Source organism: Pristis pectinata, chromosome 12, assembly GCF_009764475.1.
Source record: "Pristis pectinata isolate sPriPec2 chromosome 12, sPriPec2.1.pri, whole genome shotgun sequence".
NCBI lineage: Eukaryota > Metazoa > Chordata > Chondrichthyes > Rhinopristiformes > Pristidae > Pristis > Pristis pectinata.
The window spans coordinates 42,119,531-42,138,247 of record NC_067416.1 but is presented as its reverse complement, the minus strand read 5'-3'; the positions used below and the strand labels follow the sequence as shown (position 1 = coordinate 42,138,247).

The window sequence follows — 18,717 nt, the reverse complement described above, 5'->3', positions numbered from 1 at the left end:
TCACCCAAGCTATGGACTTGCACCCCAAGATTTCTCTGTACCCCCTAAGGTCCCTGCCACTTATTGTACCTGAATGTGACCCCCCAAAGGCTATTACTTTACATATGCCTTGATTCTGCCACAAATCCACCCAACTTTCCAGCTGAGTTATGTCCCGCTGTACCCTCCAACAAACTTCTTTGCTGTCTCTGACTCCACCAATTTTCGTGTCATCGGCAAACTTACTAATCAGACCACCTAGATTCTCATCCAAGTCTTTTATATATATATTACAAACAACAAAGGTCTCAGGACTGATTCCTGCAGTACACGACTTGTTACAGATTTCCACTCAGAAAAACACCAGCCCACCACTACTCTCTGCCTCTTATCACCCAAACAATGTTGGATCTAGTCTGCCAACACACCTTGGATCCCTTGTGCCCTAACCTTCTGGACCTGCCTTAGTGAAGTCCAAGTAGATATCACCCACTGACTGTGAATTCCATCTGTGAAGCTATCGTCTATTTTTAGATTTACTTCATAGACAACTTCTGAGTTCCTTTGGAATTTTTGATTTGTTCAAAGTCACAGCAAAATCAAATACAGAACTCATGAGAATTTTCTTTATTCGAGAGGTGAGGCTGCAGAATTTGCCACCACAGGAAGTGGTTTGGGGTGGATGGTTTGTTGCAAACAAGGAGCAGCTAGATAGGTACAAGAGGGAGAAGACACCCACTCAGGCCTCAGAAAAGCCCAAAGATCACTTCTCATGATTGCTAGAGAGGCGCGACCTCCATGTTTAAAGACTGTTGGTTTAGAATGGGTTGCCATGCCAATTGGTCGAAGACAGGTCGTTAGATACTTAACTTCATTTAACTCCATCCCACTCACCTTAGCTCAGTTCCAGCAAAACAGCTGTTTCATAGCTCCAATGACCTGGGTTTGATGATGACCTCAGGTAATGTGTGTGGAGTTTACACATTCTCCCTGTGACCATGTGGGTTTCCCCTGCTGCTCTGGTTCTGTCCCACATTCCAAATATGTGTTGGTTGGTAGGCTAATTGACTACTGTAACTTATGCCTTGGTAGGAGAATCAAGAGGATGTATGAAAATGGGTTACAGAGAAAAAGGGAATGGGATTTAATGGATTGCTCTGAGAATTGGCATGGATTTGATGGGCTGAATGGCCTCTTGTCAGGAGAAAATATTAACTCGACCAACTTCCTTTTTTTAAACCTGCCTTGGATACACCACATTAGTCCTTGACATCCTGATGCCTTTCAACTCTACTGGAATAGCTAAAATGCACAACTTCTATTCATTGTAACGTCCCTCATCTCACTCATTGTCTCACTTACTTATCTCACCCTGGTGTTTTTTGTTTGACGATCTCTGCCATATTTTGACCATCACCTTCAAAGTGACAAATCTCTCCTCTCGAGCTTCCATCATTTATAAGTAATTCAATACAAATTGTAACTTACAAGCAGAACAAAGAAGACAAAGAATACATAGGTGACAAAATAAATTGGACCCAAGATTCTGTTGGCATTGTCTATCTCATCAAAGTTGAAGTCTCCAAGGATTATTCGAAACTGAGTGAAGCTGGAAAGAAATTAAAGCAGAATTAGATGACGAAAAGCACATCAGGATCTGATTGAGCACTCCCAATGGGTAGTGAGTGAACCATGTCAATACACAGTGCACAACTTCCCAAGATACTGTATGTTTCCTGTGATTACTACTCCCTCCTGCATTACGCCTAAAGTTGCCCAAGATCACTTGCCACCTGGTTCTGGACTGCACTGTTTCTTCCAACTGGGATATAGTCTCTGCAATTTCCCCTTATTCCTGGTTGTCCCTGAATATCTCTTCATCTTCATTACTTGGTAATGATCTATTCAGCCTCTTGAATTTCCAAACTGAGGTGGAAAATGAATTTTGGGTTCCTGAAATGTGGGTTCCAAAGTTACTCAGCAATGACAATCTGGTTGATAATTAATATCTACAAATATTCCACATGCTATTCCTTCTGGTTGTAGACCTGGAGCACCTAGTTGCAGGTAAGCCTTGCAGCCAGGTTTGCTAGGGTGGTTTGGGATGGTTTAAACTAGTTTGCAGGGGGGATGGGAACCGGAGGAGTAGGTCAGAGGAAGAAGGGGATGGGGAAAAGTCAGATCTAACAGGTAGAGAAGCTTTGAGGAAGGAGAAGCAGAGTACAGGGTATAAAAGTAGTAAGGTGGATGGGCTAAAGTGCATTTACTTAAATGCAAGAAGCATCAGAAGGGAGATGAACTGAGAGCTTGGATAAGTACATGGGACTATGATATCGTGGCTATTACAGAGACATGGCTGACGTCAGGGCAGGAATGGATATTGAATATTCCTGGTTTTCAGTGTTTTAAAAGGGATAGGGAGGGGGGAGAAGAGGAGGAGGGGTGGCGATACTGGTCAGAGACACTATTACAGCTGCAGAAAGGGTGGATAATGTAGAAGGATCCTCTCTAGAGTCAGTATGGGTGGAAGTTAGGAACAAGAAAGGAGCAGTTGCTCTACTGGGAGTATTCTATAGGCCCCCCGGTAGCAGTAGGGATACTGAGGAGCAGATTTTGGAAAGATGCAAAAATAACAGGGTTATTATCGTGGGAGACTTCAACTTCCCAAATATTGATTGGCACCTGCTTAGTGCCAAAGGTGTAGATGGGGCGGAGTTTAAGTGTGTACAGGATGGATTCCTGTCACAGTATGTTGACAGGCTGACCAGAGGGAATGCCATATTAGATCTAGTTTTAGGTAATGAACTGGGTCAGGTGACAGATCGATCGGTGGGTGAGCATTTGGGGGACAGTGACCACTGCTCCATAACCTTTAGCATTGTCATGGACAGGGATAGGAGCAAAGAGGACGGGAAGATATTTAATTGGGGAAAGGCGAATTATGAGGCTATAAGGCGAGAACTTGAGAGGGTAAATTGGGATGACATTTTTGAAGGGAAATGTACTGTGGAGATGTGGTTGATGTTCAGGGATCTCTCGCAGGATGTTAGAGATAAAGTTGTCCCGGTGAGGCAGAGAAGGAATGGCAGAGTGAAGGAACCATGGGTGACAAGAGATGTGGAACAGCTAGTTAGGAAGAAGAAGGCAGCATACATAAGGTGTAAGCAGCAAGGATCAGAGAGGGCTCGTGAGGAATATAGAGTAGCAAGGGAGGAACTTCAGAAGGGGCTGAGGAGAGTGAGAAGGGGACATGAAAAGTCTTTGGCGAGTAGGGTTAAGGAGAATCCCAAGGCTTTTTTCTCATACGTGAAGAGCAGAGGGATGGCTAGAGTAAAGGTAGGTCCGATTAAAGACAAAGGTGGGAGGATGTGCCTGGAAGCTGTGGAAGTTGGTAAGGTTCTCAATGAATACTTCTCTTCAGTATTCACCAAGGAGAGGGGTCTTGATGACGCTGAGGACAGTGTTGGTAAGGGTAATGTTCTAGAGCATGTAGATATCAAGTGAGAGGATGTGTTGGAGTTGTTAGAAAATATTAGGACAGATAAGTCCCCGGGGCCTGACGGAATATTCCCCAGGCTGCTTTGTGAGGTGAGGGAGGAGATTGCTGAACCATTGGCTAGGACCTTTGAGTCCTCGTTGTCCATGGGGATGGTACTGGAGGATTGGAGGGTGGCGAATGTTGTCCCCTTATTCAAAAAAGGTAGTAGGGATAATCCAGGGAATTACAGACCAGTGAGCCTTACGTCTGTGGTGGGTAAGCTGCTAGAAAGGATTCTAAGAGATAGTATCTATGAGCATTTAGAGAATCATGGACTGATTAGGGACAGCCAGCATGGCTTTGTGAAGGGAAGATCTTGCCTCTCAAACCTGATAGGGTTCTTTGAGGAGGTGACCGGGAAGATTGATGAGGGTAGTGCAGTGGATGTGGTCTACGTGGATTTTAGTAAGGCCTTTGATAAGGTTCCATATGGTAGGCTTCTTCAGAAGGTCAGAGGCCAAGGGATCCAGGGAGGCTTGGCAGTGTGGATTCAGAATTGGCTTGCCTGTAGAAAGCAGAGGGTTGTGGTGGAGGGAGTGCATTCAGATTGGAGGGCTGTGACTAGTGGTGTCCCACAGGGATCGGTTCTGGGACCTCTACTTTTTGTGATATTTATTAATGACTTAGATGAGGGGGGGGTGGAAGGGTGGGTTAGCAAGTTTGCAGATGACACGAAGATTGGTGGTGTTGTGGATAGTGTGGAGGGCTGTCGAAGCTTACAGTGGGATATTGATAGGATGCAGAGCTGGGCTGACAAGTGGCAGATGGAGTTCGATCTGGAGAAGTGTGAGGTGGGTACACTTTGGAAAGACAAACTCCAAGGCGGAGTACAAGGTAAATGGCAGGATTCTGGGCAGTGTGGAGGAGCAGAGGGATCTGGGGGTCCATATCCACAGATCACTGAAAGTTGCCTCACAAGTGGATTGGGTAGTTAAGAAAGCTTATGGGATGTTAGCTTTCATAAATTGTGGGATTGAGTTTAAGAGCCACTAGGTAATGGTGCAGCTTTACAAAACTCTGGTTAGACCACACTTGGAGTACTGTGTCCATTTCTGGTCACCTCATTATAGGAAGGATGTGGAGGTGTTGGAAAGGGTGCAGAGGAGATTTACCAGGATGCTGCCTGTATTAGAGAGTATGGATTATGAGGAGACACTAAAGGAGCTCGGGCTGTTCTCATTGGAGAGGAGGAGGATGAGGGGAGACAATGATAGAGGTATACAAAATATTAAGAGGAATAGATAGAGTGGACAGCCAGCGCCTCTTTCCCAGGGCACCAATGGTCAATACAAGAGGACATGGCTTTAAAGTAATGGGTGGGAAGTTCAAGGGAGATGTCAGAGGGAGGTTTTTCACCCAGAGAGTGGTTGGTGCATGGAATGCGCTGCCTGGGGTGGTGGTGGAGGCTGATACGTTGGTCAAGTTCAAGAGATCGTTGGGTAAGCATATGGAGGAATTTAAGATAGAGGGATATGTGGGAGGAAGGAGTTAGATAGTCCTTGATGTGGTTTAAAGTTCGGCACAACATGGTGGGCCGAAGGGCCTGTATTGTTTAATGGTAAGTCCAGATTTGATGTGTGAATCATTTTAAAAAGTTTAATGGGAGTTCTGGGTCAACGTCTTCCCATGAAGGTGAAGTATAAGAAAAACAAGTCCAATGAACCCTGGATTTCATGGAAAATCAAGGGTTTGATAAAGAAAAAAAGAAGCATTTGCAAGTATCTGCAACTGAAAACAGCAGAGGCCTGACAGGAGGATAGAAAATGTGTGATTGTACTTAAAAACAAAATTAGGAGAGAAAAGAGGGAGCATGAAATATCATTAGTAGACTTCATTAAGGAAAATCCAAAGTATTTTAAGGGCAAGAGGGTAACAAAGGACCCATTAGAGGCCAGAGGGGCAATATGTGTGTGGAGTCAGAGGGCATAAATGAGATCTTAAATGAAAACTTCTCTCTAAATTCACTAATGAGAATGACATTGTCACTGGAGATTTCAGGAAGGGGAATGGTGAAATTCTAGAACAAGTTACTATTAAAAAGGAGGAGGTATTAGATATCTTGATGGGCTTAAAGGCGGTTAAATCCCCAGTGACTGATGAGATGTACTCCAGGCTGCTATGGGAGGCCAGGGTGGTGATTGCTCAGGCCTTGAGAAAGATTTTTAAATTTTCACTGGCCACAGAAGAGGTGCCAGATGACTAGAGGACAGCAAATGTGATACCTTTATTTACGTTGGACTGCAGGAAAAAGCCTGGTAATGATAGGTCTGTGAGCCTAATGACTGTAGAAGTTATTAGAAAAAGTTCTGAGGCACAGCATTAATCTACACTTGGAAAGGGTGGGGGGGGGGCGGGGAAGAGTGTGTCTGTATCATGGAACGTGCCTTTAAGAGGTGGCTTCAGAGCTCACACCAGCTGAACTGGTGCTGAAAACTGCAAGAACTTGCAGCAGGAATGCTGCACTGAAACCAACAGGGTCAGTGGTTGTTTTCAACTGCGAATGAAACCACATTCACAAACCATTCCATCCTCTTGCAGCAGCATCTCTGAACACACGATTAATCCCAAATGCAATCTACCAATATCATTTAATACTTTCACATAACACCAAACAAATGACAATCAGCTGTAATATTTTATGCCACATTTCTTTTGTTGTGCATGAACAATTAATTCCCCGGCAATTAATTACCTGAAAATTTTAAACTGCTTCCAAGATATTTCCACAGATGAAACATCCATGGCTGGAGAGTGAAAAAGTTAAGTTCAACACACACAACCATTTGGGTAGTACCTGAGCACATAATCCATGTGGTCCACAAAATCTGTAGTGAGGGAACACTTTGGTGTAGGAGATGCTGTCTATCATTTGAAATGTTAAATCAAGATTTTGTCTATTCCCACAGGTTAATAAAAAAAATATTTCATGAAATTATTGGAAATAAGAAAGTTCTTCTACTGCCTTTACCAGCATTTACCCTTCAATTAGTATTACTAAACAGTTTATCTGGCCATTTTTGCAGGACTTTGCAGTATGTCACACTTAGAGTCATAGAGAGTCACACAGCATGGAAACAGGCCCTTCGACCCAATTCATCCATACCAACCAAGTAGCCTATCAGACCTAGTTCCATTTGTTTCTGTTTGGCCCATGTCCTTTAAACCTTTCATATCCACGTACCTGTCCAAATATATCTTAAACGTTGTAATTGTACCTCCTCTACCACTTCCTCTGGCAGCTCATTCCACATACACACCACCCTCTGTGTGAAAACATTGCCCCTCGGGTCCCCTTTAAATCTTTCCCCTCTCACCTTAAACCTATGACCTCTAGTTTTAGACTCCCCTATCCTGGGAAAAAGACTATGACCATTCACCTTATCTACGGCCCTCATGATTTTATAAACCTCTATAAGGTCACCCACAACCTCCAATGCTCCAGGAAAAACAGTCCCAGCCTATCCAGTCTCTCCTTATAACTCAAGCCTTCCAGTCCTGGTAACATACTTATGAATCTTTTTTGCACCCTTTCCAGCTTAGTGACAACCTTCCTTTAGCTAGGCGACCAGAATACGATGTCCCAACTCCTTACGCAATACCTACATTTACATACTTCATAGCTGCTACACAATCCCGAGACTGCAAAATATTCCACATTTAGGTTAAGGTAAAATAGAGCAGATGCTAGAAATTTTAAATGAAAACAGAGAATGCATTTAGCATCCATTCTGTGGAGGCAGTAAAACAGAGTTAATGTATTGGGTCACTGACCTATCATCAGCCTTAAAATTAACTTTGACCCACATTGGGCTCCCAGACATCTGTTGAAGGTGTGACTGATGAGATTGTGAGTGTCCACTGCTGGCCGAGGATTAGTTAATGGCTCAGTCAGCTCCATCAGGGGCACAACCCTCCCCACCATCAACAACATCTTCAAGAGGCAGTGCCTCAAGAGGGTGGCATCCATCACTAAGGACCCTCACCATCCGGGACATGCCCTCTTCTCTTTACTACCAGGGGAGGGGGTACAGGAGCCTGAAGATCCACACTCAACGATTTCGGAACAGCTTCTTCTCCTCCGCCAACAGATCTCTGAATGGTCCGTGAATACTATTTCGTTATTCCTTTTTTTTGGGGGCACTATTTATTTACTTAGTAATTTATAGTAATTTCATGTCTTTGTACTGTACTGCTGCTGCAAAACAACAAAATTCATGACATATAAGTCAGTGATAATAAACCTGACTCTGATTCTGAAGCCTGAACTATTAATCTGGAAATCCATTAAATGAACTGGGGGATTTAAATTTTGTTAGGTAATTTGAAAAAAAAAAGGCCAGTATCAATAATAGTGACCATAAAATCACCAGATTATTGTTAAAACTTATCTGCATCCTTAATGTTATTTAGGGAAGGTAAGTTGTCATCCTTAGATGGACTGGCCAATGCAATGTGGGTATTTGTTAACTCCCTTCGGAAATGGGCTTGCAAACCACTTGTCAAGAAGGCAGCCTTCTTCAGTACAATTAAAGATTGGCAAATCAATGCCACTGGCAATCAATGACACCATATTTCATGAATGGATAAATAAAGATTTATTTGCTGTTTTGTAAGTTGTAATGTTGTAACATTGGGATTAGGGTTATGGTTTAGTTTCTGATTTATTCTTGTATTTAGTGAGGCATTGTGTTGATAGCAGAGCCTCATGAAACTACCCTTGAAATATAACTTGTGCTCAAAATCCATTGGAACAAAAGATAGTTCTCACTGTCAGTCCAATGCTGCCACTCACGCCAGAAGCCTTACAGCAAAACCTGTGTGGTTGTTTCTACTTTCCAGAAAAATTGTAACTACACCAACAATCTTATATATAATTAACAATTACTAATTGAAATTTGTCAACTAACTATTAATGTGTCAATTAATTAACTATCATCTCCTTATCATTTTCTGAATTTACTGGAAAGAATAATGACAAATGATTTCTGATTTTTGTAGTTGAAATGATGTATTCTTCTAGTGTTTTATATGGTCTGAAGCAGTAAAGTACTCACATGCATTTGAGGAAAGTACTGAAGTTTTGCACTTGGGTTCCAAACAGAAGATATCCCAGCTGAGCATAGGCGAAGAAAACAATGAAGAACATAATTGCAAAGCCAAGAATATCTTTGGCACATCGAGCCAGGGTTGAGGATAGCTGGGTCATTGTCTTGTTAAAACTTATATACTTGAAGATCTGAGTTAAAATAAGAGAAGTATTAGGAAAATAATGTTTGTGAAAAAAAAAGTCATAAACTTAGTTCCCAGTCATTGAGTCCATCCTCTTCCTTGGGAATTGCTCCAAATTGAACCATTTTGTTGAGTACATTGATGTCATACTTGACTCCAAGGTGTACTTCAGATCTCATATCTGTGCCAATACCAAGACTGTCTATTTCTAACTCCATTACATGGCATGACTCAACCCCTTCCTCAAATGCCTCAGCTTACCCGCCACTGAAACCCTCAACCATGCCTTTTTTACTTCTAGACTTGACTATTTCAATGCAAGCATGGCTAGCCTTTCTCTTTCTACCCTCTACGGCTTTGGGGTAATCCAAAACTTTACTGTCAATAGCTTCCACCATTCAGTCCATCCTGAGCTTGCTGACCTATGTTGGCTCCCAGTCAAGCAATGCCTCAGTAGTTTTTTTAAATCTTTCTTTGGACTCATTGCTGCCTATCTCCATAATTCCTTTCATCTCTACATACCTGGGCATTTCCTATTTTGACCACTTGATCATCTGTCAAATACAACTGCTGCACTATTGTCTGTTGCGGCTTCAGCTGCCAAGACATTAAGCTCTGTAATTGTCTTTACAAACTTCTTCACCTCTCTTTCTGCCCTAATATCTGATGTGATTTGATGTTGTTTTGTTTGATAACATTCTTATGAAATGCCTTGGGATATTTGGCTACATCACAGAATCCTTATAAATATGTTGTTACTTTTGTCACGATCAGAAAATTAAATTTTTAAATTTCAAAAATTTTATTTACAGCATGGTAACAGGCCCCTCAGGCCCAACGAGTCTGCGCCGCCCATTTTAAACCCAATTAACCTACCTGTACGTCTTTGCAATGTGGGAGGAAACCGGAGAACCCAGAGGAAACCCATGCAGACTCGGGAGACCGTAAAAACTCCTTACAGACAGCGACGGGAATCGAACCCCGATCGCTGGTGCTGTAATAGCGTCGCGCTAACCACTACACTACCGTGCCACCCAGTTTACAGGGGCTTCCAGTTTAAACTCTTGTAAATATTTTAGACAAGTGAATGCATGTGAATTAAAGAAATGAGAAAAAAAACTCTAAGAAATGGCATTGTGCAAAAAGGCATTGTAACTTAAGATAGAGCTTTAATCAACCTTTTTCCATGACAAGCTACAGATTCAAATCTGTTTGATAAGCAATGCAAACTGAGGAGTTACTCTTAATATCTGCCAATCTTTTAATGACAATAAAACAAACTTAAATGTTTAGTGACAAAAATAGCTCAGGAATTAGCAGTACAATCAGCAGGTTCATCTTCCCAGTGGTAGTCTTAGTAACGAAGAACAAAACTAACAATATTCACAGCAATCAGTGAAATTACAATGCTGCAATGAGCTGGGGAGATCATGACCATCACTGAGAGTGGAACATTCAGGGCAGCCATTGGTGATGTCATGTCTGAATTATAGTCTGCAAGAACCTATACCAACGGCAAGACTTCAAAAAAGTCACTCAAATTTAAGATGCTTTAGGATATACAGAGGAATTATGACAAGAACTTTTTTCTACCTTTATCCAAGCAAAAAACAAGTTGACAGCATTCATATTATTGTATTGGGTCTGCCAAAATGCTAAGAACTCAAAGTCAGCGTAGGATTCTGGATCAGTCAGCAGTGCTCCCATCAGTATGTTCACTTTAATGGTGCGGAAAATGTGGAATCCTATTGAGAGTAGGGAGAGCTGAAAAAAACAGAAGACTGGTTTGTTATTCACTGTCTTTATAAACTCTTGAAACCAAACTTTAATGGAAAATAATATTCATTATTTTTACAGATCTTTGATTTACAAATAGAGTAATGCAATTTACAAATTTATTTGATGTATAATATAATTTTTCTGTGTATGTATGTGTGTGTGTGTATATATATATATATATATATATATATTAGATTTATGAATATAACATTATTTTGCCAATTTAAAAGCCATTTTAAAACATTTTGGTCAGTTAAACCTGGACAGGACTTACACAGTAAACGGTAGGGCCCTGTTGACAGATGGAGAGACCTAGGAGTATAGAACCATAGAACACCACAGCACAGTAAACAGGCCATTCGGCCCTTCTAGTCTGTGCCGAAGTGAAGTACATAGATCCCTGAAAGCAGTGACACAGTTAAAAACAGGGTGGTGAAGACGGCTTTTAGCATGCTAGTCTTCATCAGTCAGGGCAGTGAGTACAAGAGTTGGGACGTCATGCTACAGCTGTACAAGAACATTGGTGAGACCATACTTTGAGTATTTTGTGCAGTTCTGTTTGCCTAGTGAATAGTGGACCATGTCACTCTATTCTACTTCATGTTACAATGACAAGCAGGACATGTACATTAATGATTATAATAATAAATACATATAGATTATGTTTATTGAAATGGCTTTTAAAGTCATAGGGTTATACAGCACAGAAAGAAGCCCTTCAGCCCAACTCATTCATGCAGACCAAGCTGACTACCTGAGCCAGTCTCATTTGCCTGCATTTGCTCCATATCCCTCTAAACCTCTCCAATTCATGTACCATTCCACATACCCACCAACCCCTGTACAAAAAAAACTGCCCCTCTGAGCCCCTTTAAATTTCTCCTCTCTCACCTTAAACCTATGCCCCTCATGATTTAAATACCCCAATAGGATCACACCTCAGCCTCCTATGCTCCAGGGAACAAATATCCAGCCTATCCAGTCTCTCCTTATAACTCATGCCCTCCAGTCCCAATAACATCCCTGTGGATCTCTTCTGCATCCTTTCAGCTTAATGACATCCTTCCTATAGCTGGGTGACCAGAACTGCACAAAATTCTCAAAGTATGGTCTCACCAATGTCTTGTAGAGCTGTGGCATGACATCCCAACTCTTGTACTCACTGCCCTGACTGATGAAGTCTAGCATGCTAAAAGCCTTCTTCACCACCCTGTTTACCTGTGTCGCCACTTTCAGGGATCTATGTACTTATACTCCTAGCTCTCTCTGTCCGTCAACACTCTCCAAGGCCCTACTGTTTACTATGGAGGTCCTGCCCAGGTTTAACTGACCAAAATGTTTTAAAATGGCTTTTAAATTGGCAAAATAATGTTATATTCATAAATGTAAACCTGTAATTCTTAATCAATAATATGTATAAGTTGATACATCAAATAAATTTGTAAATTGCATTAAACTACTTGTAAATCAAAGATAAGTTTCTTGACTGTGTTTTCGCCCACTGGGATTGCATATCAATAAATGTACTCAAATACAAGATTCCAGATCAGAAATAAGTAACCAGAAAATCTGCCCTCAATACTCAAAAGATTACCATCTAATAAAGCAGCCACTCATCTGTTTGATTCTCATCAATGATGGTGTTGGTAATCAGTAACTTATAAGTGGGTAACCAAAAATATTCTGCCACAAACATGTATCACTTATTTGTCAGGTATCCATCAAGACTTGGCACATGTTGTGGGTGTTTCATCTTAAGGAGGAGAAGTGATAGGAGCTGTCTTGTTCAGATGTCAGTCACATTCCATGCCAGACATCTCATACCATGAAGAGAATTACCCAGAATATTCTCTATGTTATTGTGATAAAGGCACTCAGTCCTTTCTTAATCTGCCTATAGCCTTTACCATCTACAACCCACCATTCACCAACACACTGCCGCTGTTGTTTTGCAGGGCTGCAGTCACTTGGTACTATTCCTAACCACCAGTCAAAGTCAGTGAATCCATCTTTGCCCCCGCCTATTTCTGATCCACGTCACTTCCTCTGGCGAAAGCATCTGAAAACATGGCAGTTTCCACAAATATGCCGATGACCGCAGATTACCTCATCCTCACCACCGTTCACCTCTCCGCTGTTTGTCATGCAGTACTGGATCAATAGGAATTTTCTCCAATTAAACTTCTGAGAAGCCCAAGGCTGTAATCTTCAGTCACAAACTCCATTCCCCTGCCACCAACTCCATCCTTCTCACTGGCAACTGTCCACACCAACCTGTGAGCACCCATCTCATTTAATCCCATCTTCCAGCACTTGGCCCGTTGTGTTCTGTGCCTAGCCCATTTAAGTGCTCATCTAGACACTTCTTAAATGCTGTCAGTGACTCTGCTTTCATCAGTCTCTCCGGCAGTGCATTCCAGGTACTCACCACTCCTTGGGTGTAATAGGTCCACCTCAGGTTCTCTCTAAATCTCTTACCCCCTTACCCCAGATGATAACTGATCTGGTATTGAATTTTGGACCTCATATACCTGCCATCGCTATGACCACCTATTTTCACATCTGTAACACCCAGCTCTTTCCTGTCACAGCTCACTGTTGCTGAACCTCTTATTCGTGGTTCACGACTCCTAGACTTGATTATAGCAGTGCAGTCTTGGCCAACCTTCTTCATCTGCTCTTCATAAATTTAAGATCATCCAAAACTCTGCTTCTGGGTTCAATGTAACACCAGATCCCATTCACCCATTATCCTGCCTACTAGTCGAAATACACTGGTAGCTGGTGAAGCAATGCTTTGATTTTAACATCCTTATTCCAGTTCACAAATCCCTCCATGGTTTTGCCATCTCCACCTCGACAACCTCCTCATCCTTTGAAATAGTTTTGCTTCTCAAACTCTGACTTCTTGTTCAAACTAAATTGAATCGCTCTACCATTGGTGGTTGATCCTTTGGCCGCCGGGACCCCAGCTTCTGAAATTCTCTTCAGGATCCTGCTACATCTGTTTCTGATACTACTCAAAACCCACTTGTTTGACCCACTTTGGTTATCTACCCTAATATTTTGTTCTAATTGCAAAGTGACACCGGAGGCCATCTAGTCCACCTGCCATCTCTCAGACATTTCCGTCAGTCCACCCCCTTCCCTTGGTTCCCTATTTCTCCCTCACAACCCATCAAACTCCCTTCTCCCTCCAACTCACCTGCCACCATCTTGCACAAGGGGAAATTAACAGGAGCACGTCACTGTGGAGGAAACTGGTGCACCTGGAGGAAACCCTGGTGTTCACAGGAAGGACGTGCAAACTCCACACAGAAAGCACCCAAGATCAGGAAGAAATCTGGGCTGCTGGAGCTGTGATGCTGCAGCCCAACTGCTATGCCATTGCTCCACTCTACTTTCAGTGCTTTAGTGCCATTTTCTATGTAATAACACTTTGTGTGATAGTCTTGACATGTTAGAAGTGCTACATAAGTGCACGTTGGTCTTGCTGTTACAACAGAAGAATGAAAATAGGAACTTACCAGAATTACCACCAGGTCCAAGCAATTCCAAATACATTTGAAGTACTGCAGTTTATGTATCCTGAGTTCCAATATTTCTTCCACAATGTAATAGAGGATGAAGACACAGAAGATTATTTCACAGGCTATGATAAAATAATCCCAGTTGTTGACGTAACGGATGAGTTTCACTGTGCGGAACTGTGAGGAAGGGATTGCACCACCTGTTGCAGGGAATTCTACCACAAGCCTTTAACAAAATAGAATAATAAATACTTTGGTAAATATTAATCTTTGACAGCTCACCACATGCTTTTGAAGACTGAGAACACATATAAGGGATTTTGGGACATAAAATATTGCACCAGATGGACTAAAGGCTTAAGCCTGGACTGCATGTTGCTAAATATTTAAAAGGTCTCAAATTATTCTGTACTGCCACCATGTAAACATGTATTTTGACACATTTTTAAAAAGCAAGAAAGATTCTAACAAGTACCTTCTGTAAAAGGGACCAATGGCTGTTAATAAACCACAATTTAATCCATTAAAGACAATATACTTCATGTTTCTTGGCCAAAAGAATACAAAAAATATTCACTAAAAATAACTTCCTTCCATCCAATGTGTGAATGCAAAAGGTTAAAAATTCTGGTCCCTATTGAAATTCAGCCAAAAGTGTCCAGAATCAAGGAGAGTGAATTTGATTTTGTTTAAAAATGTCCCTGATGTGGTGGTGCTCTCCTGACACAGCGTCACATGAAAAGGGAACAGATAACCAGAATCAAACTAACATTTCCCAGTTCTGACAAAAGGGATCTCTCTCTCCAGGGATGCAGCCTGACCTATTGAAAAATTCCAGCATTTTCTGTTTTTATTTCAGATATCCAGCAACTACCTGTTTTTGTTTTTCAAAATACAAACAAACAAACTGGCAGCAGGAGAAGGTCATTAGAACCCTTGATCCTGCTTCACCATTTAATAACATCTTGGCATTCAGTTTACCTGCAGTAACATTGAGTTGTACAGCAAAGAAATGGCCCTTCAGCCCACCAGGTCCATCCCAACCTTTTTCCCATCTACACTAATCCCATATTAATTCCATATTCCTCTATGCCTGGCCCATTTAAGTGCCTGTCTAAATGTCACTTAAGCACAGTGATTGTATCTGACTCCACCACCACTTCTGGCAGTGAGTTCCAAATATCAACCACTCTCTATGTTTAAAAAAAACCTTGCCCTTAAATCCCGTATAAACCTTCTTCATCTCACCTTAAACCAATGCCGTTTTTTTATATGATGGGGAAATGATTCAGACTATCTACCCTATCTATGCCTCTTATAATTTTATATACCCCTCAGCCTCCTTCCCTCCAGGGAAAACAAGCCCAGCCTATCCAGTCTCTCCCCAGAACTGCAGTCCTCCAATCCAGCCAACATCCTGGTCAATCTCCTCTGCACTCTCTCCAGCACAACAACATCCTTCTGAGTGTGGCAGAACGCACACAATACTCCAAGTGTGGACCAACCAGTGTTTGTAAAGTTGCAACATAACATCCCAACTTTTATAGCATATGCCACAACCTATGAAGGCAAGCATACCATATGCCAGTATTGCCCTTTCAGGGAACCATGCACTTGAACCCCAAGGTCCATCAACATTCCTTAGCACTTTACCTTTTGATGTATATGTCCTACTACTACCTAACTCCCCAAAATGCATCAGCTTGCTCTTGTTGGGATTAAATTCTATCTGAACCATAGAACAATACAGCACAATACAGGCCCTTCGGCCCACCATGTTGTGCCGACCTTCAAACCACACCTAAGACTATCTAACCCCTTCCTCCCACATATCCCTCTATTTTAAATTCCTCCATATGCTTATTTATCAATCTCTTGGATTTAACCAACGTATCAGCCTCCACCACCTCCCCAGGCAGCGCATTCCATGCCCCAATCACTCTCTGGGTGAGAAACCTCCCTCTGACATCTCCCTGGAACTTCCCACCCATTACTTTAAAGCCATGTCCTCTTGTATTGAGCATTGGTGCTCTGGGAAAGAGGCACTGGCTGTCTACTCTATCTATTCCTCTTAATATTTTGTATACCTCTATCATGTCTCCTCTCATCCTCCTTCTCTCCAATGAGTAAAGTCCTAGCTCCTTTAGTGTCTCCTCATAATCCATACTCTCTAATCCAGGCAGCATCCTGGTAAATCTCCTCTGCACCCTCTCCAATGCCTCCACATCCTTCCTATAATGAGGTGACCAGAACTGGACACAGTACTCCAAGTGTGGTCTAACCAGAGTTTTGTAAAGCTGCATCATTACTTCGCGGCTCTTAAACTCTATCCCACGATTTATGAAAGCAAACATCCCATAAGCTTTCTTAACTACCCTATACACCTGTGAGGCAACTTTCAGTGATCTGTGGATATGGACCCCCAGATCCCTCTGCTCCTCCACACTCCCCAGAATCCTGACAGTAACCTTGTACTCTGCATTGGAGTTAGTCCTTCCAAAGTGTACCACCTCACACTTCTCCAGATTGAACTCCATCTGCCACTTGTCAGCCCAGCTCTGCATCCTATCAATATCCCACTGTAAGCTTCGACAGCCGTCCATACAATTCACAACACCACCTATCTTTGTGTCGTCTGCAAACTTTGCTAACCCACCCGTCCACTCCCTCATCTAAGTCATTAATAAATATCACGAAGAGTAGAGGTCCCAGAACTGATCCCTGTGGGACACCACTAGTCACAGCCCTCCAATCCGAATGCACTCCCTCAACCACAACCCTCTGCTTTCTACAGGCAAGCCAATTCTGAATCCACATGGCCAAACCTCCCTGGATCCCTTGGCCTCTGACCTTCTGAAGAAGCCTACCATGTGGAACCTTATCAAACGCCTTACTAAAATCCATGTAGACCACATCTACTACACTGCCCTCATCAATCTTCCTAGTCACCTCCTCAAAGAACCCTATCAGGCTTGAGAGGCAAGATCTTCTCTTCACAAAGCCATGCTGGCTGTCCCTAATTAGTCCATGATTCTCTAAATGCTCATAGATCCTATCTCTTAGAATCCTTTCTAACAGCTTGCCCACCACAGACGTAAGGCTCACTGGTCTGTAATTCCCTGGACTATACCTACTACCTTTTTTGAATAAGGGGACAACATTTGCCACCCTCCAGTCCTCCGGTACCATCCCCATGGACAACGAGGACTCAAAGATCCTAGCCAATGGTTCGGCAATCTCCTCCCTCGCCTTGCGAAGCAGCCTGGGGAATATTCCGTCAGGCCCCGGGGACTTATCTGTCCTAATATTTTCTAACAGCTCCAACACATCCTCTCTCTTGATATCTACATGCTCCAGAACATTAACCTTACCAACACTGTCCTCAGAGTCATGAAGACCCCTCTCCTTGGTGAATACTGGAGAGAAGTATTCATTGAGAACCTCACCCACTTCTACAGCTTCCAGGCACAGCCTCCCACCTTTGTTTCTAATCGGACCTACCTTTACTCTAGCCATCCTTCTGCTCTTCACATACGAGAAAAAAGCCTTGGGATTCTCCTTAACCCTACTTGCCAAAGCCTTTTCATGTCCCCTTCTTTCTCTCCTCAGCCCCTTCTTAAGTTCCTTCCTTGCTACTCTATATTCCTCACAAGCCCTATCTGATCCTTGCTTCTTATACTTTATGTATCTGCTAATGGTCCTCCCAACCTTCCAGCTGATCTCTGTCCTGCTGTAGACTTAGACAACCTTCCTTGCTATTCACAACACTACCAACTTTTGTATCATCCCCAAACTTACTAATCATACTTTTTACATTCACATCCAAGTCGTTAATAGAACAACAAACAACAAAGGTTCCAGCATCGATCCCTGGGGTACACCACTGATCACAGACTTTCAATCAGAAAAGCATCTTGCCACCACTATCTTTTGCCATTGTTTATCAATAATCTATCTACCTCTGCTTTAAAAATATTCAATGACTCTGCTTCTATGGCCCTTTGAAAAATGAGTTAGAACATAAAACATAGAACAATACAGTATCCTATGAGATAAAAAAAAACTGCCTTCGCCTCCAGCTTAAATGGGCAACCTCTTATTTTTAAACAGCGACCCCTAATTCTGAACTCTCCCACAAGAGAAAATATCCTCTCCACATCCACTTGTCAAGATCTGTCAGGATGTTATATTTATATAGTTCCCTTTTTTACTGTTGAACTCTAGCAGACAAGCCTAGCCTCATAAGGCAATTTGCCCATTCCAGGTATTAGTCTAATAAACCTTCTCTCAACCACTTGGAATATAATAGCATCTTTCCTTAAATAACGAGACCACTATATAACTGAAGCATAACCTCCCTAGTTTTATATTATAGTACCAATAAGTATTAGCATTCTGTTAGCTTCCTAATTACTTGTACTTACATACTAGCCTCTCATTCAATCTTTCTGCATCAGCAAAATAACACATCTAAGTTATTTTCCAAATTTTAATGTGGTCTAAATTCTTAGGATGGTGAGAGTGGTTCAACCACTTTCTATCCACGTGATGGCAAAAGTTCTTACTTCAACAGGCAGCTTGTCTCTGCAGCCTGTGTTTTCACTGCTGTTGAAGTTGGAAGTCTGTGTACTCAAAGTCATATAAAACACAATTAAATAGAAT

General features: G+C 42.2%; 1 protein-coding gene across 1 annotated transcript in view; it reads right to left on the bottom strand.

The window, feature by feature from the left end:
• pkd2l1 (polycystic kidney disease 2-like 1) overlaps positions 1-18,717 on the bottom strand; it is a 72,879-nt gene that overhangs the window by 21,306 nt on the left and 32,856 nt on the right. Inside the window, exons 6-9 of the mRNA XM_052027487.1 lie at positions 14,053-14,281; positions 10,340-10,510; positions 8,572-8,753; positions 1,468-1,588 (exon numbers count right to left, since the gene is read on the bottom strand). Of these exons, the coding sequence (XP_051883447.1) occupies positions 1,468-1,588; positions 8,572-8,753; positions 10,340-10,510; positions 14,053-14,281 (703 nt within the window). The remainder of the gene's footprint in view (positions 1-1,467; positions 1,589-8,571; positions 8,754-10,339; positions 10,511-14,052; positions 14,282-18,717) is intronic.